We start from the raw sequence: 23,207 nt of genomic DNA on the forward strand, positions 1-23,207 counted from the left end.
AGTGTTGAAAATCTTTCTCAGATATGCTCTCATCTGTCAAAAGTGAATAGAAATCTTGAATTCTCAATTCTTCTGTGTAATCAAGTTTTTCAATACTGTCGATAAATTCGTAAGGAAATATGCCTTTTCCAGATAGAATTTTAAAGATTTCTTCTTCGTCATTTGGTTGTCTATCTAGAATTGCGTTCAGACCATCTTGTATAAAATGATTTGTATGTTTGAAGTCTTCTCTCTTTAGATTTTTAGCTAACTTTTCTATAGACGATGCCATAAATCTGAACGTGTCTACGAAAGAAAACTTGATGAACTTTCTTGGTTTATCATCTTCAAACTCATACCCATATCCTGAATTTACTGAATAATTTATGTATTTTTCATCGGTGTTTGCGATCAAATCAACGTTTCCATATTGTTTAGCCAATTCTTTTATGTACAAATGAGTGTCGTAACATGACATATTGTGACAGAAAACTGGAATATTCTGAGGAAATTTGAGATTCAAGTTACAAGATAAATGAGCTGAACCTCTAAATTTACCTGTTAAATGACAATGATCTCGTACTTTTTTTCTTGTTTGATTATCAAAACCCTCACATTCACAAATATGGCAAAGATTTGAATTTTGATATGCAATTTCTTCTTCTTCGGTCAATTTCATAGGTATTTTATTCTTAGAATTATACTTTTTAGCTATGTATTTCGATAATTTATTAAGTTCTTCAAACAATTTTGCAGGAACATTTGGCAAATCTTCTTCATTTTTGGCTCGATAACATATCGGCTTGTACATACGATTGGTCACATTAGACACTAAGTATAGAGTAAAACCATATGGAATGTGCTTCTGAATCTTGGTTGTGATCGATTTTTGCGGATTGTTTTTGCATGTGGGAATCTTCTCTAATATGCTTTCAAAATCCATATAAATAACGTAAGGATGAGAAAATTTCTTTTGATAATTAATAAATGTTGTTGTTTGACCTGGAAAACGGCATAATTGGCTTACAAACTTCGTGATTTTTACAAATTTCTAAATGGTCTGTTAAATCTCCAGATTTGTAGAAATGGCTTAAACATCTTCTGCATAGAAATTTTTTGTGTTCATGCTTAGATAACTGAGAGAAAACGAGCTTATTTAAATCTGTTATCAAAACATAATGAGATTTGTCTTCTTGTTTAACATACAATAAGTCAATGTTTAACTCAGCGTCGTATTTTTCAGAAATTTGTAATGGAACAATATTGAGTTTCTCATCATAACTGTAGATATTTATAGACATTTTTGGATATTTGTACTTGGAATTGTGACTTCGTTTTTCAAATAATTGTATATCTTTTAAGGACATTGGATACTCGAAACCTGAAAATATCTCGTCATTTACAAATTTCTCGTATTGCTTTGCTCTGTCAGCATTCTTTTCGGGTTTTTTCAATAGCGCATCGGATAGAATAAACAAAACAGAAATCATCTTTATTTTTGATATTTACACAAGCTTTCTTATCTTTGATTTTCTTTGGTAAATCGATATATGATCCTGCGTTCATAAATTCGTGTTTATTAAGGCTCAAAATCAGTTGTTTACAGCGTTTTAATGTCCATCCAGAACCTCGATTTGGATGATTTGTCTGTTCTCGATGTGTTAATTTATTAAATTGCTTAGTAATAAAGTCGTTTATGTCAAAGATCTCGTCTGCTTTTATAGTAAAATACATTGGGCAAGTTTGTGTTTCACCGTTCACTAAAGTTCTTTCGTATTCGCATTCCAAAGAGAGATATCCCTTCATATTTTTTAAAACGGTTTCTTGAAATTTTTCGATTAAACTTTTAATTTCTGGACGCAAAATAGAAAGATATTTGTAAATTGACATGAAATTTTCATTTAAAATTCGTTAAAATGTATTGCTTGAAAAGACCATGGATAGAGGATAAAACTTCTACATCAATGATATTTTCGGGTTTCTCATTAAGAGTTTTGTCAATTTCTTCGATCATTTCAGACTTAGTTTTATCGTTTGTTTCAATGGACAATTTCTCAGCGATTGATTGAATTTTTTCATCTTTAAATAGATTGAGATCTTTTTTACTTTCCTTAAAATTTTTCTTTAGTTCACGCAATTTTTCTATATTATACATCTTCTCGTGACCATCGATTTGATTCTCTTTAGCCCAAGTCTTCAAATAATTTAATTCTTTTTCATAAATATCTTTATTTTTCAGATGATTCTTTGACTTATAATGTCGGGTAAAATGATGTTCAAAAACATCTTTTTTGCAGTATGGGCACTCTATCTTTTTCCGCTCCATATTTAAAGAGCAAAAATTTGTAAACTAAAATTTTGAGAAGTGGTGATTTTTGACACAAATCAGCACAAATTGTAGTAAAACAGCTGTAGATTCTTCTATTTATTATAGAAAAATCTGTAAACTAAGACTTAAAATTATTGAAAAAATAGTATAGTTATAGTAATAAAAGTACTTTTATTACTATATTGGTTTGTAGGGGGTATTTTAAATTCTATAATACTATTTTTTCAATATTTTTTTCTTTAACTTTTCCAAGATTTTTCATTAAGATTTTAATATATTTACAACAGAATTTTCGAGAAATATCGTTCACATTATCAACTTTAAAGCTAAAAATTCGCAATAATTAGAGAAATTCAGTAGATTTTCAGGATTTTTCAAAAAACTCTAGTATATGCACCTTAAGAGCTGTAGTTTTGACCCTAAAAAACCGTGTTTTTAGGGTCAAAACCCCGGTTTTTTTGTGTATTTTGGAAGTATAGTGTTGATTTTTCACCTTAAAAGTGTAGAAGTATTAATTTTTTTTCTATGTAAATGGCACTGTTACAAGAGTTGAATAAGGTTGGTGATTTAACATTCAAAGAATACAAGAAATTAATAGAATTAGAAGAAAATAAGAAATACAAAATTTTGAATCTGGAGAAAATGAAAGATAAATTCGGGTTTACAATAATTGCCGAGTTGGAAGATTATAAAGTACACTTACCGAACAGATTTTTGACTGTTTTGGATGAAAAAAAAGATTAAAGAATTGAACAAAAATGAAAAATTACACTTGGTTGTTTACTGGAAAGAAGACTATTAAAGATAAAGACTGTGTTACAATTAACTTCGTGGAATAAAGATTTCGAAGATTTCTGGATTTTTTCATTAAAACAGCTTAGAAATGTAGAAGCCTACAATGAACAGTAAAACAGCTATAGATTCGGTTAATTTTTCATTCGTGAGTTACAGATTAGTTTATTGTCCTTTAAACAGTATTTTACGTTGATTTTCTGACTGTCCCAAAAGTGAGCTAGAACCGCCTTACTGTTTGATTTTACAGATTCGTTTATTGTCCTTTAAAACAGTATTTTGTATGGAATTTCTGTCTGTCCCAAAAGTGAGCTAGAACCGCCATATTCATATCTACTTATATATATATATATACCATTACGTGTATATATAACAATAATAATAATTATTATACATACACATAACAACGTATAATTACGTGTGTATAATTATAAACTATTCAATACTTAATTATGACATAAACCAGATGAATTGTGGCTCATAATTATTTATGAGTTTTCTGTTTGATCAACCTCGTTCTGGTTCGTTTATTATTTATGAGTTTTCCTATATTCCTAAATACTCGTATTTTAATTTAAAACATATGATTGTTATTTACGACTATAATATATATACTTTTATTAGTAGTTTTGATAAGATAAATAATGGTACGTGTTCAGCAATTTTCCATGAACCACTTATCGTAACAAAGCGGGTGCCTTCCAATTCCGGAACAGGCCTTTTACATTCTCGAGACTCTGTCATATAGGATAGACTATAACAAATAGTACATAAAGACAAACTTGCCGACATCGCTTCCTTTTTGTAGGCAGGAAACAAGAACCGATCGTTATAATAACATTCAATTTTCACCTTAAGACAGATAAAGTCTGTTCCTTCTAATAGCGTTGCTTTTGTAGGTTCTCGGTAACAAAACCTGTTCCAAAAGCAGTGGCCTTCGGATAATACCAAAGTACATTCACTATAAATAGACCGATTTCTCCCAACAGTTGTGAAATAGTATAAAAATATTAAAGTCTTTGATAAAGACATCACTGATTCCATATTCTGTTTTGTTTCAAAAATTTACTGCCTCGCTTCTACAATAGTAAATGTTGTAGGGGAAGTTGGAGAACTATTCACCGGAATACTGTTCAACCTGTACACCGCGCCAAATGGATTCTGTTTCGACACATACTGCAGTGACGAACCTATCATGGACAACCCTAAACTCCACGGGTACAACGTCAACGAGAGGGTAATCTTTGTTATTATTTGCTATTTATTTATTGCAATGCACTGCAACCTCCTTTCCTGATAGTAACTAACCACATACATTTCTCTTGTAAAGTGATTTGTAAGTATTCATCATTAGTAAATTGATTACAACAAGTTTTCTCTTCACCAGAGTTTTTGAACCTTGGTGTCGTTTAAGGGGTGCAATTAATTTTCTCTTTACAAATAATTTTTTTATGTTAAACCGTGACTCTTTCAGATAACTCCCCCAAATGCAGAAAACGTATAATATAATTCTTAGGCCACTTTCCATGAAATTACAGGTATTTAAAGTAGATAGTATACATTTTGTAATCAGGCCCAAATACCAACTGCTGAAGGTAATAAAGTTGCACAGGGCGTATATGAGAAGTTACATTTTCAGGGAGTGACGTGGTTCTATTAATACAAAAAACGATAATTTCTTTAAGAAGAAAACTGTCTAATCACTTACAATTTTCTTAAATTATTTTGAGTTTAAAATGAAAATTTTCTTTATTAACAAATAAATATTTTATATATTCTATTATTTCTGTATTGAAAAAAGTTATCTTAAAGAGATTTGAATTTATAATTCAAGTATTTACCCCTTATCTTATCGTTATCGTAAACAGGCTATAATACACTAAGGATACAAATAACAAGCGGTGATTTTTAACATTAGGGAAAACAAATATTCATATAAACGTAACAGGGATCAGACAGGATAGAAACATCAGCAAGTTCAGTTTTATGTCCCACCTCGGTTGCATGTACAAATAAAATATGGTAATATATGTTAACAATACCGAGTTAATGTCACTTAGGTTTTTTTTGGGGGGAGGGGTGAGGGAGTATGTTTTGAAAGAAAAGAAAAATAGTTACAGAGAGCATTTTTATAAAATATGTGAGAAAAAAGAAATGGGGCTTAGACAAACAAATCAAATAACCCATAACAGCTCAAAAAATGTACTCATCTGTGATTTCATTCTTTCATCAAGTTAATTTACTATAACCTCCATTCCAGCACAAGATAAAGACGAATACCAGTAAAACGAGACATTTTTATTGTAGAAACAATGAATTGACAAAGTAATATGACAAAAGCTTTCAGACTGATATGAAATTACTCTTTGTTGATGAATATAAACTCACGAGAAGACTATTACATCGCACAATATTACATACGTGTGTGAATAAAATACGCTTCCAACCATAGCTTAGACTTAACGTAGGCTATGCAATTTTGTGAAACTTTGTAAAATTTATATATACAAACACAATTATAATATGTTTATCATATGGTGCAAATAATTCCTGATTTTAACAGACAAAGTGATTACTCTAGTGAGGATTTTCAGGGCGCTAACAACAAACTTAGTTTCAGTAAAAGTAAATGCACAAAACAGGGCTGGTTTTGATACGAAAACTTAACATTATTACTATGTTGAGTTGTTATGTAATGGAAGTTAAGTAAAACATGTAGGTTTTAAAAGTTTATTTCCTGTATTTCAAAAAGCGCTGTTCGTACACTGAGAAAATGTGTCATTAAACGCTTAAACCATTTACGCTCTCGATTTAGTTCATGAAACACAATTATGCACCGAAAACAACCACTTTTGCTTCTAGTGAAGATTTAAGTATTATAACCATAGGTGGATATGAAAGTTTTTCACCGATTGGTAAAATTCAGTTTATTTGTTTATAAAATAAACGTTAACCCTGTCGTATATTAACGATTGTCATTACTGCACAGATAACCGACTTCATGAGAGAGGTGAGGTTCTGGGCAGAGGCCTACAAGACCAATCACGTGCAGATCACGATGGGTGGGGACTTCAACTACATAGTCGCATCTTCCTGGTTCAAGAACATGGACAAACTCATCAAGTGAGTTTCTGCTACACCTGGCGAATTTAAAAGTTGTAATGACTAGGCCTAACTAACAATATTCAGACCTTATAATTTATTTAGGCTGATTTATTAACCACAAGTGATGATATACTTCATCATAACGTTGAGAAAGTAAAATGACTAAACATACTATTTAAAATCTTAGTTTAGTCCTTTTTTTACATACCTATTGGTTGAAAATATATTATCCTTCACAAAACGTTGTACATGTTTATGAAAGTAAGAAAATTATACTCTGTTTTTATATTTCTGATCCATTTCCCTATCTTTCCAAAAAAAGGACTAAAGATTCTGGACAATTGTTATCAGATTAACTAAGAAAACCCACAAATCACAAAACACCTTATTCTGTAACTCAGGTCCTAAACTGACCATTTCAGCACAATAACACTTGGAACGATAGTGGTTATTAACAGATAAAAGCGTCGATTCGGTAATCACTTGATTGTTTTATTTCATCATGGCTTCTATATTTAAAAATTCTTAGAAATATTTGCCAAAATGTAATAATATGTTTTTAGTATTACACGTTTTTTATTAAAATGCATTTAAAAATTGCTATCACAATTTAATTCATAACATATCTTACTTTCGCTAAGGAAAGCCATCTTTTGTCTATTAATTATAAACCGAAAGTGGTATGTATGACTAGTGAAGGATCTGAAACTGTATTGCGATTGGCTGAACATTCCAATCTACGATCAATCTACATTACCAATAATTAATATATCTGCCGTGTCTTGGATAATCTGTTGCTGGCTTTTCTGTTTATGATTGTTTTCCCCCTTCTTGGTTATTTCTAAGGGTTCTCTTTATTCATGGACAGTACTATAAATACTTCGCGATTACTTGTAATTTGTCAAATTCTATCGCATCTTTGGATGCGCAATTGTGTTCTGCTCAACGAACTATACTACTGGAACGCGCATTGCCCATAAGCCACATGTTGTGTTTTCCGGTCGCACACAGCTGTGCGTTACTAGTGTATCCGTGGATTTGCAGGCGCTTAAAGTGGGCAAGAACTCACCGAGTTCTGTACTCCATGCCAATGATGCTGATCTTAGAACACATTAACTTTTTATTGATTTTAAATCTAAGGGTAAATTAAGTAGATCAAGTGATGATGTACGGTATTGAAAATTGTAAAATATTATTATTTGCTCTAGTTATCTCAAACAAATGCGACCACTTCTAGGTTGACGAATTCACTGGAAGCCACGAGTTATTTTTAATTAAAACTGTGACTAAACTATTTTTTTAAAAAAAATATCTCATCACATCGAAAAAACAGAAAACTTTTGACATTATAAGAAAATCCAACTTAGAAGGCAAAAATTGGTCAAAATAATTTTATTTTCTAACATGTAGATTAAGTGTGTCATGTTTGTAAATTTTATGTAGTTTACTTTGAAATAAAATACTGTCAATAAAAAGTTGTTTTTTTTTCATCTGGGAAATATGTTAATGCCTGTAATCTTTGTTTCCGACTTTGTAAGAAAAATAAAAGTCAAAATCTCAGTTATTTTGATATTGTACAAAATCCGTTTTTTTTTACTAAAAATAAAAATCCACGGTAAAAAGCAGCTACTAACATTTGTAATAATAAATAAATTGTAGTATCTAACAATTGTATTAAGTATAGAAGGCGTTTTAAAGTGATGTTAGATCATTACGATAATGCCTGCCATATGGGCGGAGTAGTTCTTGCCCATTTCCAGCGCCTGCAGACTCGGAACGCAGCCCAGGATTTCGGGTCGGTTTCTCCGGCCCAGTGCGCGTTCCATTATTATAATTCGTTGGTTCTGCTATGGTAATTTGTGTAGTATTCAGATGTTATGTGTGGCTTATGTGTTCAGAAACACTATAGTAGATATTTTAGGTTATGTTTTCCAATGTAGACTGAGTCGGAATTTCGTAAACTCTACGTATACACAGTTTATCGTATCCTTCATTAATTTCAAACAGTTTTCCATTGAGCTAGCTTGAAAACAGTTGTTATACTGTGTCTCCTTGATATCCTCCTTATTTGTTAAATCGTTTCTTGGGTGTAAAGTCGACAGACTGATTTTGGCCGTTCTTCATTTTGATTTTTAACGAAATGTATTCCATCATGACATCAAATTTATTTATATTTCGACAGGTACATCAACTCAAAGTTCAACGACGTGAACGTCCTCTACTCCACGCCCGCCTGTTACCTGAAAGCTCTACACGCCGAGAACGTCACTTGGCCGGTCAAGGACAATGACGACTTCTTCCCCTACGGCAGCGATGAGCACACCTACTGGACAGGGTACTTCACCTCCAGACCTAACCTCAAAAACCTTGTCTATCGCGCCAACAATGTTCTACAAGTAAGTCGCAGTCCATCAAACTTCCTGTACTGTAGGGAATAAGGACAGGTAACTTGCAGATTTATTTCCAACGGCATACACAATTTTTTTATAAATAAAATACAGTATGTAGAAAAGCAATTGATAACAAACAAAACTACTTACAACACAGTAAATAGTGGAGTTAAAAAGTACAAAAATACTGTAAATAGTAGAAAAAAAGAAACGAGAAAAGAAAACCAGAAAGATTATAATCAAAGGTATTTATCGCAACAATAACAATAATAACGTCAAAAAACAGATATGGTTGGAAGACAATAAAGCAAACTCACTACTTGTTGATCCTAGAATAAATTAAAGGATTTAGGAAGCAAACCCTTAAAAATAATAATTATAAATAAAATAAATAATTTACAGTATTAAAAATAACTAAATAAAATTTTGAGAAATAAACAGTTAAAACTTTATATGAATAACAAAAATATATTATGAAAATTTTAACCCTATAGACATAATGTGCAAGGAGAATGAAATAGACCATTTCTCTCCTAAAAAAAAACTAGTTTAACATACTGGCACAATGCAACCACACGTCATTATTTCAAAATCACTTTTCCAAAAATGTTATATTCATAGTTTTACCAAATAACTGATCGCGTTATCTCTTTATATAATTTTTATTATTGACTTTTTCAGTGATTTGTGTTATAAATGTTGGCAGCACTGGGATAATATCCAAACACAAGTTTATTAAGGAAATAAAAATCCAGATTAAAATAATACTCATAAGTATAATGTACTAGAAATAACCCGTTTACTTTCCAGTTAATCATAACAAAATTATTCTCATCTAAACTGAATACTAATATTTGTTCAATCGTTTAGAACGAATATATTACTATTTAATTTTAAACAGTTTTGCTATTAAAGACGTAACACACTTATTAAGTTATATTTAAATATGAAAGTATGTATTCATATAATTTACATTCTTTCAAAATACACAATTTCTTAAAATCGCTTGGAGTTGTAAATAACATCCCCTTTCCAACTTACTCCTTGTTTTCACTTCTCAACTGAGTAATACAATACCAAGAAATATTAATATTTTATTTACTTGTAACATAGGCGAATAAACAACACAATTTTGACAATGAGAAATTCTATCCATGTAAACAAAAAACCATCAAAACCCACGCAAAACTTTTAGAATTTTCCAGGTATAGACCATTTACTGATTCCCGAGAGTCGTTCATTTTTGAAAACACCCACAAAACACAGTAGCTGAATACACACTGTAGGGCTCAACAGTAGAAAGGTCAATTCTTCCATATTCACCCTGGTAGATACCAGTTCAAGAATATCCACATGCACCATTCTACTCAAAACAAATTGATGCAATGCCTACAGCATTCCGTTTGGTAGGTGAATTCTATAAATTTATTTTTTCAGTCAGATACAGTTTTCCATATTTAGAAAAACGGGGATGGTCTGTAAACCAATGACTAGTTTTCGATTTTCTTTTGAGAGCAATGATATCATCCTTATTTGCTTCCAAATCCACATGGTTTAATGGCAATGCTCGGCAGGCGGTGAAGCAGCTGCGAGTTGTGCTAGACACAGAGTTGGAAGAGGAGGAGACTCTGATGAACCGAGCGATGGGGATCGCCCAGCATCACGATGCTGTCTCCGGGACCGAGAAGCAGCATGTCAGTGATGACTACGCTCTATACCTCAGCGAGGGGTTGGACGCATCAGAGAAAATCTTCTCTGCAGCCTACAAGTAAGTTCACATCTCAATGACGTAAATGTTCAATTTAGCTCATGTCCACCTTCCTGTTACTTGCAGCATCTGAAATCTGATGCTGATGCAGACTCGACTCCAGAAATCTGGAGTCATGTTCGTCGGAAGGGATCCAAAAATGGAAATCACTCCTTTCATTTCAGATGCGGCTCGTAAGAGGAAGGTGAACTGGAGCTAAATTCAACTTTTACATCGAATCAGCCCTTTCTACCGCAGCTGCTTTATTTATGTGTAGAATATCTAAATGACGTTTAGTTTCTTATTAATTCTAATTTAAACCTAATGGGATCAGACACGAATGATACAATTTACTTATTAAAAACATAGGACCCTATAGAATACAATAGATCTTGATCGACTTATAAACTAGATAGCTAGCAATTTCTATAATCTTGAAGTACACATATTTGCAACATGACAAACAAATCTTAGAATAACATATAACGAGTTTTTTTGTTCTTTACCCAAAGAATATACTCGTACAGCTTATGGATAGTATACTATGTGTATCCTATCGCTATCGTTCTAAATATCAGAAACACTTGGTATTCAAGTGACAAAACCCCCTGGTAGGATTCACTCCTGGCTGATTTATACCTCCCAGCTGAAACCCACCTACACTGGGTGTAGCAAAAACGATGTGTCACTTAGATCTGGGCAACGTTATAGACGTCAAGGAGTGGCATATCACTAACTGCAAATTTCGAGATATTGGGGTGCAAGGGTAGATCGATAGGTCTATTCTACTGCGGAGATTTACTGTTTGAGTTTGTGGAGCTCCCAAAATGTCAAGGGCTGTTTGCTAGCCCAGAGTAAGGGCCACCCATGCCTGCATCAAACTGGAGAGGCTGGTACAGAGCTGACTTTCCCTTTTTTCCAAGGAGACATGATGAGATTAATGCCCAAAATCCTTCGTCATCAATTCTGACACGAGGAGCTCTCCCCAACCATACCCATCAAGAATATCCTATCACTCCGGATTCAACGGAAAGGCCCTTTTAGGATTACGTGCAATTCACATCTTCTAGTACGCAGATAAAAGTACTGTTCGAACCACAACCCGTTTGTCAATACTGTACACTAAGTAAATTCCTAGTTCGTATCCATGCGCTGTGGTAAATTTTAAGAATAAGGAAAGAAACACCTTTTGTCTCCGCATAAACTTTTGATTCATTGGTCCCAAACTTCGTCAAATCTTCTAAGCATAACCAGTCTCAGAATATAAAATAAACCTACTATTTTCTAGAAACCCGCTGATTCTAGAATTACCTCCATTGAGGTTTTAGGAACATCTCCATCCTATACGAGTATAACTGCGTGCGTCTTCATTCACCCGATCTATACTGAACCCTCCTGTAAAGCGTGACAAGGAGCACTTCTATCTGGTTCACAATACTTTTGGAGCATTTATTTCTCGCTTATAGAGCATCTCAACTTTGTGCCTCTACGAGCTGTTGGCCTCTTAGAGGTTCTAGTAGGTACATAGAAACCCAGAGCAACTGGAAATCCCAGTCACTACAATATCAAAGATTAGCTTCTGAAAAAATTACAGTTTCAAGATATTTTCATATATGACAACTTACAATCTCTCTGAATATTACTCCGAAGCTTCTGCCCTCTATCAGATCTCTAAGTCTAATAGGTGGAGGGAGTTTCATGCCGGAAGTTTGATAATAGATTCAAAGGAAAATACTAGCCTATACGAGAATTCCAGCACACAGGATATTTCTACATTTATAACTTTTGGTCCACTGTAAATCTGTGACTGATTACTTTGCTTTTAACATTTTCCCTTCTTCAAGAAGATAATGGATTCTAGATACTGTAGGTCTCTTGAAAATTCTTGAAGATCTTGAAGAATCTCTTAAAATTCCAAATATAAGTTTTAGAAGTTTCCGGAGTCTGCAAGTTTTTTGCCCCATGGAACTTTCCTACCATCGCATCGGACGATACCGGGCCTCTGGTAGGTCGTGGTCAAATCGAAATTCCAGTTTCCATAACCGCCCAGATTTAGAGTTGTAGGCCTCTGAACTGGGAGGTCTAGACTACTGTAAAACACCCAATTCCTAAAAAATTCTGAATGGCCTTAACTTCTGAGGGGTTCCATCTCTAACTACCTAACATTAGGCAGTTTTCAGCCTGTTGAACTTCCCCACCTCTTATGGTTTCTGGGATTCTCAGGTCTAGAAGTTTCCCGCTTTTGAAATGTTTACGTTAAAAATTGTTAAGTAATAAACATCTTTCAGCGTTGAAATTACAGCTTTTATCTATATTTAAATTACAACTAGATACAAGTGTCACTTACAAGTTAATGATTATACGTTGTGTCATTTCAGGAAATGGCTAGGCAATGACCTGCCGGTGCAGAAATTCTGCCGTATGGCCAATATAAGCCAGTGCGAGAAAGTTGAAGGTGCCTACAGATTTACTGTCTCCGTCTACAATCCATTGGCACATCCAGTCACTCATCCAGTCCGTGTACCAGTCATACCAGGAAGCTATAAGGTCATCGGACCCACAGGTACGTTTTATGGTTTCTAGGATTCCAGAGTGTAGAATTCGTGATCTGAGGACGAGAAAGTACCGATCAGAAATGCCCTTGGCCAATCAGTGTGGTCTTCGGTGGCATCTTCGCGTCACCCCGCACTTTTGGAAAAAACGAAATACGCCCCTCAATATAATACCTAAATTCAAGCTCAGATCACGTGAGCGCTTGTAAATATCGATTACAACTTTTATACCGGGTGTCTTAGAAAGTCCCCACCCCATTAACTTTCTTATGAGTAGAGATGGAGTGATTTACTTAGGGGGTTGTTTATATGATAGTTATTATATGATGTACATATGATAAATATTTAATAGCAAACTCATTTTATTCCGTGGGGCGAGTTCCTGGAACACAGCAACCAACGTTGTCAGAGCTGAAATACGTGGGGAAGTGAAGGGTGCGCGACAAAATTGATATGAAATATTTAAAAATATGTGTATATGTATAGTTGTGAAATTTATTGAATACATTATTATTATTTATTTATTTTAAACGTTTTATACATGACGAAGCTTTTTGGCTGAAAAAATAGGATTAGTGACGCATCTTATACAATTTTGTATAATTGTTAAATAATGACAATAAAGAATTATTGAATTGAATTGAATGACCAAAATATCCCTTTGGGGGGGGGGGGTAAACATTTTCTTACGTCGAAAACCTCCAAAACCTCATCAGTTGGTCACATAACCAAAGTGCATAATTCCATATCTATTCACAATAAAGTTAATAGGGGAGCGGGTAAAAAATGGTAGATAAGGACATATTGACTTACCTGTCGCTGACATCGCTTCTTTTCAGGAGGCATAAAATAACTTATGTAAATTTTCACAGAAGTCAAATAAAGTTTATTCGTTCTAATAATGTAGCTATTGTAGGTCCCCGGTAAGAAAAATTGTGATCTCCGTATAATACAAAAGTAGTGTTTATTGATTTTCACTATTTATTCAGGAGAGGAGATTCCAAACGAGCTGGTCCCAATTCCCCCAGGAGGTGAGAGAGATCCCGGGACGCAACACCAACGCCTCCTTGGAGCTGTTCTTCTACGCGGAGGATGTGCCTGCTCTGGGACTGATGTCCTACCATGTGGAGAGGTTCGAGGGTGGGGTCGTGCCTGTAGCTGAACGCCAGAACCTGAGCCTGCCGGGCCACAACGCTAACCTGACCGCTCCTCTAGAGACCTCCCAGGAGACTCCTGAAGACATCGAGGTCGATAACGGGGTACGTATATAAGTTTGCCATTAAACTGAAAAATACAAAGCCTGGAATAATAATTAACAATTACAAATCGTTGCGCTTTCAAAAAACTGCAACAGAGTGCTTTTATCTCGATGATCATTCTTGAAACTCTTAGATTAAAGTCATATTCGCCCGTCCTTTTGGTTCCGCTTGGATCATTGTTTCTTATATGTACATCACCTGTTTGTGTAATACGAGTATACTAGGTACATGGGCATAACATTAGACTCATATAAATATTTATACATAATTTCATTAACGTAGTTACAAAACTTGAATTGAACTAAAAAATCATATTAACTGTTCTGTAATGTACAAATCATGCACATAAACTAAGCAAATAAACATTAGTTGTTATATTTAATTCGACAAAGTGAGAGGAAAGTAATGATATGGGACCATTTATTAATTTTAACTAATTGATATTCAACTCTAAAAACAGTTTAAGAATTAATTGATGATTAAATGTCGAAATTCCCTCGAAAAACTAAAAGCAACAGATACACGTGACTTTCTAACTCACTGACCTCCATCATGGTTTGTACCAGCCCGAAGCTATTTCGATGGTATCTACCTTAGCTTATGGGGAGCTCTAAGCTTCAGGAAGGTCCAGCATTCTAGAATTCCTGTGTTCTCTCCGTTCTCTAAGTGAACTAAACAAAACTATAAATAGCCATTCAGAATGTCATCTGCAATCTGATGGTGTAAACTATACAAGTTGGCATGTGAAGTGTTGGTAAACCTTTTTCTGTACAAACCAATTCTAAAGTACTGTAGACATTTTCAACTTGAACAAATTACAAGACTCGAAACTCACCTATTGAAACGGGTTTAGGTCCTGAAGCTGATCTTCAACATCTCAACCGGCCAACTGCAGTTCATCATAAGAGACCAGGAGACGTGGGCATTTCACCAGAACTTCTTCCACTACGAGGGTTCCAAGGGCTACAACTTCAACACCTACAACCGGGCGTCTGGAGCCTACATCTTCAGGCCGGTCAAGGACGAGGTGGATGTCGTCGCTCCTTACGCCAACGTCTCTATCTTTAGAGGTGAGGTACGCATCTAGTTCTCTTCAGGTAAATGGTAAATTAGGTAAAGTTCGTTCAATTATTACATGAATTACGACAATTCCAACCATATCTACAATAATAATAATCCTGGATTTTGAAGATTTTAAATTTTAGTATGAAAAATACGATAGGTCGGTAAATAAACATCAATAGCTAAAGAGAACGTATTCCTGGACATAGGCTATTAATGTCATATTCTAGCATTTCCGCATAAGATAGCAAAGGATTTATTTTTGAAATAGGGTAGTATTTTTAATATGCCGGGAGTGCTTTTTAGAACAGCCTATAATTGGAATTACAACTGTCAAAGTATAAATTTGGACTCAGAAGGAACTAAAATTTCAACTATTGATTACGTATTTCATGACTTTTGGAGTTGATTGGGTTTTATTCCCTAAGAGTCAAAGGTTCTTGCCAACCTAGACATAAGGGTGTGCCACCCCCTGCCTGTTTTGACTGCAGATGCTGGTTCAGAGCTGGCTTCTTCTTCTTTCTAGGGGACATGACGAGATTATTGCCCTAAAATTTTCATCGTTCTCAAGCAAGTTCAAGCATGGAAGGACCATCAGACCAAGATCCCTAAAAGCATCTTTACAAAACTCAAATTAGATTAAATATGTATGTATACGTAAGAAATAGTAAAGTGAACTCATCAAAATCACTATTACACAATAAATATATTTTTGCCACGTTCAGACCCATATTCTTAGGTGGTTTTGGAGAAACGTATTGTACTTAAATAATTTGAGTACGTTTATAGAACATAAAGTTTTCTCTGACGCCATAGTCACCATCAGCACAGTCATCAAAGATTCCAGTGATCACCTGTGGGAGACTGAGGCTAGTAATAAGGGTTATGCCAAACTGGGACCAAGGGTCACAAAATAGTCTATGAATGGCGAATTTCGAAGGAAATGTATATTCTGTTTGACCATAGTTGTGTGCTTGCAGGCAAGCATGTCATAGAAGTCCACCAACAGTTTGGGCCGTGGGTGAGTCAGATAATCCGTCTGTACCAAGGCAAGGACCACCTGGAGTTCCAGTGGCTTGTGGGACCCATCCCTGTAGAGTGAGTACCCAGTGTATGAGTCATGGTAGAATAATCTTAGCTCTATATATACAGAGTGTCCCGTAACTCTCTGGACGTAAGGAGTATACCACTATATTGCCCAGGTCAAGACAAACATATTTCACCATGTAAACATGGGTCTGCGATGCTTAGTTTCCCATCTGTCTGTCTATATGTGTTTTTTATAAACAAATTGGTATCTTAAAAACTCATAAATTAAATTATACCAAGTTTGGCTTGAATGTTTACAATAACAAGGCCAGTTAATTAAAAACACATAATGAAATTAACTTTAGTGTTTTTTAATAACGGCCCTTAAAATTTTTAAACTTTGAATATCCTAAAAACTAACATTAATTATTTCACGTGAATTACAAGAATAACAGTTTTTAAAGGATTTAAGTGACACCAAAATTATTTAAACCGAATAGTAAATAACTGATTCAGAGCAGATCTTTACTGTGAAAAGCCAGCCCACATTGAGTGCTGCCGTGTATTCAGTTTTTGTAATGATGGCTATTCGCTGAGAACCTCAATGTGGACCATGCCTTGTCACAGTAAGTCTGTTCGAAATAAGTTATTTATTATTCGATTTAAATGGTGGTGTCATCACATTTGTGGTAATATCATCTAACAACTGTTATTCATGTAATTCTTAAGACAACTTTTGGGTATGCGAAGGCAAGTGTTCATAAACCACCGTTCTGTGTTTTCCAGAACGGTAGTTGTCTCTGCTTCTTGTCTCATATCCATGCACGTCACGGCTAAAGACCTCATAACATAAATGACTGAGGCTAATTTGGTACGAACTGAGTTGATGTGGGCACTCCATGTCAACCCTTGATCAAGGTGTATACCAAGGAATTTAGTGGATTATGTTTCTTCTAGAATGGATTCTGCCACCATTATGGCAGGCCCACACCCAGAATTTCCACTTCGCAAAGAGAAGTACAAAAACATTTGATTTTGAGGCGTTTGTTGTGAGATTGAAACTTAGAAAGTGTTGGGCGCAAAAATTCAGGTCAACAAAAGCCTGTTGTTCCAACACTTCCTTTTATTAAGCTCATAGATGCTACAGATTGTGATGTAATAGTGAGACATTTAGATGTTTTTCTGCGCAGGAAATGGGTGGGAAAAGAGGTGATTACGCGGTACAAGACCCAGCTGATGACCGGGGGAGTGTTGTACACGGACAGCAACGGCCGTCGCCTGATGCGTCGTGTCCGCAACCATCGCACCTCCTGGAACCTGACCTTGACAGAACCCGTGGCCAGCAACTACTACCCTGTCACTTCCGCCGCTGTCATCCTCGGCAATCGCCACCAGGTCACCGTGCTCACGGACCGTCCTCAGGGCGCTGCCAGCCTCACCGACGGCGAGATTGAAATCATGGTACGTATCCTCACTGGCCAACAACTACTGTAACTGTAGAATATTTTGAAAATTTTTAATTGTCATCATTTGAGATTGAGATTTCATCCATATATTTAGGACTGAACGAAAGTAATCTCAAAATTCTCATAATGATTTTTGGAATAAACACAAATCCCGAGTATCAATTTTTAATTAATTATACGCAGGAGCAGAATAGATATGACTGATTTACCTTTTGTGAAAAGATGACAACGGTACGCAATGGGAGAATTGTTATAGATATTAGTCAATGAAACGAACTGAGGTAAATGTTATAGATATGAAATCAACGGTAAGCATTGAGGTAAATATTATACGTATTAGTTCATGAACAGTACACATTGAAGCAAATTGTTAGATAGTTTATGAAGACAACAGTACGCAATGAGGTAAAAATGTTATAGATATTAGTCCATGAAGATAACGGTAAGCATTGAGGTTAATACTATACATTATTAGTCCATGAAGACAATGGTACGCATTGAGGTAAATTTTGTAGATATTATTAGTCCTTGAAGACAACGATAAGCATTGAGGTAAATGTTTATAGATATGAAAACAACGGTAAGCATTGAGGTAAATATTATACGTATTAGTTCATGAACAGTACACATTGAGGCAAATTGTTAGATAGTTTATGAAGACAACAGTACGCAATGAGGTAAAAAATGTTATAGATATTAGTCCATGAAGACAACAGTACGCAATGAGGTAAAAATGTTATAGATATTAGTCCATGAAGACAACAGTACGCAATGAGGTAAAAATGTTATAGATATTAGTCCATGAAGACTAACGATACGCATCGAGGTAAATTTTATAGATATTAGTCCATGAAGACAACAGTACGCAATGAGGTAAAAATGTTATAGATATTAGTCCATGAAGACAACAGTACGCAATGAGGTAAAAATGTTATAGATATTAGTCCATGAAGACAACAGTACGCAATGAGGTAAAAATGTTATAGATATTAGTCCATGAAGACTAACGATACGCATCGAGGTAAATTTTATAGATATTAGTCCATGAAGACAACAGTACGCAATGAGGTAAAAATGTTATAGATATTAGTCCATGAAGACAACAGTACGCAATGAGGTAAAAATGTTATAGATATTAGTCCATGAAGACTAACGATACGCATCGAGGTAAATTTTATAGATATTAGTCCATGAAGACTAACGATACGCATCGAGGTAAATTTTATAGATATTAGTCCATGAAGACAACAGTACGCAATGAGGTAAAAAATGTTATAGATATTAGTCCATGAAGACAACAGTACGCAATGAGGTAAAAAATGTTATAGATATTAGTCCATGAAGACTAACGATACGCATCGAGGTAAATTTTATAGATATTAGTCCATGAAGACAACAGTACGCAATGAGGTAAAAATGTTATAGATATTAGTCCATGAAGACAACAGTACGCAATGAGGTAAAAATGTTATAGATATTAGTCCATGAAGACAACAGTACGCAATGAGGTAAAAATGTTATAGATATTAGTCCATGAAGACTAACGATACGCATCGAGGTAAATTTTATAGATATTAGTCCATGAAGACAACAGTACGCAATGAGGTAAAAATGTTATAGATATTAGTCCATGAAGACAACAGTACGCAATGAGGTAAAAATGTTATAGATATTAGTCCATGAAGACAACAGTACGCAATGAGGTAAAAATGTTATAGATATTAGTCCATGAAGACTAACGATACGCATCGAGGTAAATTTTATAGATATTAGTCCATGAAGAAGACAATGGTACGCATTTAGGCAAAATTTATAGACATTAGTCCATGAAGACGACAGTACACATTCTGACCACTACTAAATAGTCTGTGTTGTCTTTCAGCTGCACCGCAGGCTGCTGTACGATGACGGCAAGGGTGTGTCAGAGCCCTTAGACGAGATGCAGTACAATAAGGGTCTGGTGGCACGGGGTACCCACATCGTACAGCTCAGCAAGACTTACAAGGAGGCCAAGCCCAGGACCAGGGCACCTCCAGCCAACAACCACAGTCAACCTCACCACCACCGCTCCTCCCCCTGTGACACAACCGGACCACCCCCTACAAATACCGCGAGGGGGGCGGAGCGTCACCGTATCGGCGCTGTCAACCTCGTCTACGGCCCCCTGCTGACCGTCTCCCGCACATCCCTCACCGCCTCCGAGTGGTCCAAGAGGTACCGAATGAAGGTAATGTAATCCTTTGTTACCTACCATGGATGACTCTTCATATTTGGCGTTACTCTTACTTTTTCCTACTACGAAAGTTGGCTTCAAAACAAAATAATTCTCTGAGGAACTCATCTTCATCTCCTTTCTGCCTTTTTTTACCAATGGCATCTCTTTTTTCAAATTCAAAACGGCTTATTTGTTCTATTTCTTTTTATTCCACTAAACTAGAACTGAAAAGAAAAACATAGTCTAAAACACGGCTTAAAATTGGCGCAGATTGTAAAAGTAAAAATGTCACATTTAACAAAAACAACACAAGTTCAAATAATGTTAAAAGTAATATAACAGAACTAATAAAAAGTTGTTTTCTCTCATCAATTTATATAGGAGAGAATTAATATTTCGGGATCTTTCCAGAATTGTTTAAGTAGTAATCATTTATCTAATTATGATTAGATAAAACATCCATAATACTATTCCATTCTGCTATTTATGGTTCTACTTAACCATATTTTGCTAATCAACATGATAATCTAGTCAAAAGAACCCACATATCTTTGTTAGAAAGTGCTTGCATAAGAATTTGAACAATAATTCAAGAGATAAAACTTGAGGTGTTCAAGTAAATTATGTTTTAGCCTAACACAATTGTTTTATGTTTGATTTCACCAAATTTATTCAATCTAACTTAACTTTAATTTCAAGGATGGAATAATCCTAGATGAGTATTTGTAAGACGCTTATTAATACAGTGATAGTAGGGTGTCATTATCTAATCGGTAAGAATGCGTAAACTTGATAGTCTTCCATTACGGTCCTTGATAAAAATAACGTTTCTGGTACCGATAAATATCCTTATAAATGTAACCTAGGGATCCTTTTTAACAAATATTAAAAAGTAACCTAGGGATTTTTTTACGAATATTAAGTCTTGCTTAATATTAAAGCAAGCATCAACCTATTATGTAATTTTAAGCCTTACATAATTAAATAAATTATATACCTACAATTCTAGTTTGAGTGACAAGCATTATATATATATATATATATATATATATATATATATATATATAAAATTACAGTAGATAACATTTTATAGCAAATTTGGGTGCTCAGATAGAATTATTCCATCCGTGCATTAAATGCTAGTTTATTAAACAACAATTAGTTAAATAACTTTTTTGTTTTTTACGTTTCCATATAAAAGATATGACAATTTCCAACGTAAGTTTGTAAGTTTTCTAAGACAGGCAGTCCTTAGACAATACTATTAGAACTTATTTCTAATAGTATTGGACTAGGTTCTAAGTAGTTACAGAAATTTCCTTAGACAATACCTTAACTACTAGAATACATTTAGAGAATTACCTAATCCAATACAAGTCCACTATTCTAATCACACATTCGCATTTATTAAAAAATGTTAGTGCAACTTAGCATAAATTTTGGGTCAAAAATAATATTACGTTTTAGGAACTAATTATTGGAATAGTGTAGCTGCTATAAAACAGCTAAATGTTTCTAATTCTGGAAGATTATAACTCGCACAACACGCGTTTATTGGAAAAAAGACTTCAAGAAGGGTTTGCTAATACGTATGTACGTTAACTGCAGTACACTATTATAGTACTAGCGCTCTAATCTGTACTAAAGAATGATAGAGAAACTCACAGTCATGTAAGTCACTTTATGCAGACGAGGCATGAAATTGAATTTTCATTGGAAACAGGATTTCTGCATCTTAGTAAATGAGATTTCATTGATTGCCTACTAGTAATGATAACTTAACGAAAGCAAGACTCAAATTATTTTTATTGAAACCTCCAGACTTCTGAGCGGTATCGACTTGAACAACTCTCCTACACCCATATTGAACGGCCTTCTTCTTTCATACAGTGACAAGATCAAAAATCTTGGACTGACTATTACAAAAACTCTTACTTAGTTGGGTCGATAATGTTACTGAGACTTGTGGCAGGTTATTTGCTGGTATTCATAGTTTTAAGCAATTTGCTACTTATTTACCCTTGAATTTGAAAAGTAATGCTAGTGAAGAACCCTGATTTTCTGTCATTTCAACTACTGTAGCGTAGTTTATAAATGAAATCGACAGATTACAACGTGCCTCAAAATTATTGTGTTCGCTTTATCTTCAACCTTAAACGATATGACCATATAACACCCTTCATCAATCAGTAACATTTGCTATAAAATTGTATCTACTCCGTCAGTTCCAAATTCTTTGAATTCTATTTTGTATAACGATTATTCCCCTTCAATATTTGTCTGAACGCTTTTCTTTATTTCTGAAACACGCAATTGGGAATACTCGACGTGGAGCCTCTTTGTTGTCTCTATTCCTATTCATAGATCTTCTATTTACAGAAAATTATGCACAGTCTCCTTCTTGTCGACTCTGGAATAATCTCCCGGATCATATCAGAGGTATTCGTAGTCGGGAGCGGTTTCGGGGGGTGCTTAAGGACCATCTGTTTCGGGCCCTCGTCGGGTTGACGATACCGTGTCATAGGGGTATGGGACGATGGCTTTGTATAAATGGTAATGGGTAAATGTCCGTTAATTTCCTTCCAATTTTTATTTTATTTATTTTTTAATTTCATTAAGAACTTTCTTTTCGTTTTACCATTTTAAATAAGTGTAGATTATTATTTTTTTAATGTAAAACAGTAATGTAGACTGTACTGTTGCTCTTTTTTACGGTTAGGTGTGAGAGAGGACTTAATAGTCCTAACCTCGCCAATTGAATACGTTTTTCTTTGTGTTCAAAAGACATTTTTCATTTAATTTCATAATTGTTACAGAACAGTGAACTTTAGGTAATAATAATGTAATCTTTCACTTATCACACAATCTTCATTCAATGAGTTTTGAAAATACTACTAGGACATGTTGAAATCTCAATAGTCTAATTGTTTTGGCGCAGATAACTGTCTGTAGATAACGCTATCTTTTTCTTTCAGTACACGGGTATGCTCCGCGAGCCTCTGCCACTTAATGTCCACTTGCTCACTCTGGAAACGATGGACCAACAACTCTCTGCTGGTCCGCTTGGAGCATCTGTTTGAAGAGACAAAAGAAACACCCCATCTTTCTCCCAGCCCGTCAGCGTGGATCTCAAGGTAATTATAAAAATGGTCCTGTATGAGAATCAAACAGTAAAATGCTCATTCACAATCAGAGAGGAGGACCTTTCTAAAGGTAAATTCAGATACTATGTTTTATGGTCAACCTTTTAAAATTTTCATATACGAGGATCGCTCGGAAATT

The 23,207-nt window shown here is 34.6% G+C and overlaps 1 protein-coding gene across 1 annotated transcript in view; it reads left to right on the top strand.

Moving 5' to 3' along the window:
- Window positions 1-23,005, top strand: part of LOC124373042 (lysosomal alpha-mannosidase-like) — a 37,800-nt gene extending 14,795 nt beyond the window's left edge. Inside the window, 12 exon segments of the mRNA XM_046831448.1 lie at window positions 4,201-4,337; window positions 6,090-6,223; window positions 8,388-8,601; window positions 10,170-10,363; window positions 12,721-12,905; window positions 13,884-13,915; window positions 13,917-14,153; window positions 15,007-15,223; window positions 16,196-16,313; window positions 17,435-17,705; window positions 19,593-19,937; window positions 22,901-23,005. Coding sequence (XP_046687404.1) covers window positions 4,201-4,337; window positions 6,090-6,223; window positions 8,388-8,601; window positions 10,170-10,363; window positions 12,721-12,905; window positions 13,884-13,915; window positions 13,917-14,153; window positions 15,007-15,223; window positions 16,196-16,313; window positions 17,435-17,705; window positions 19,593-19,937; window positions 22,901-23,005 — 2,189 coding nt within the window.
- The last annotated feature ends 202 nt before the right edge of the window (window positions 23,006-23,207 follow it).

This window comes from Homalodisca vitripennis, unplaced genomic scaffold (assembly GCF_021130785.1).
Source record: "Homalodisca vitripennis isolate AUS2020 unplaced genomic scaffold, UT_GWSS_2.1 ScUCBcl_4705;HRSCAF=11050, whole genome shotgun sequence".
Lineage (NCBI taxonomy): Eukaryota > Metazoa > Arthropoda > Insecta > Hemiptera > Cicadellidae > Homalodisca > Homalodisca vitripennis.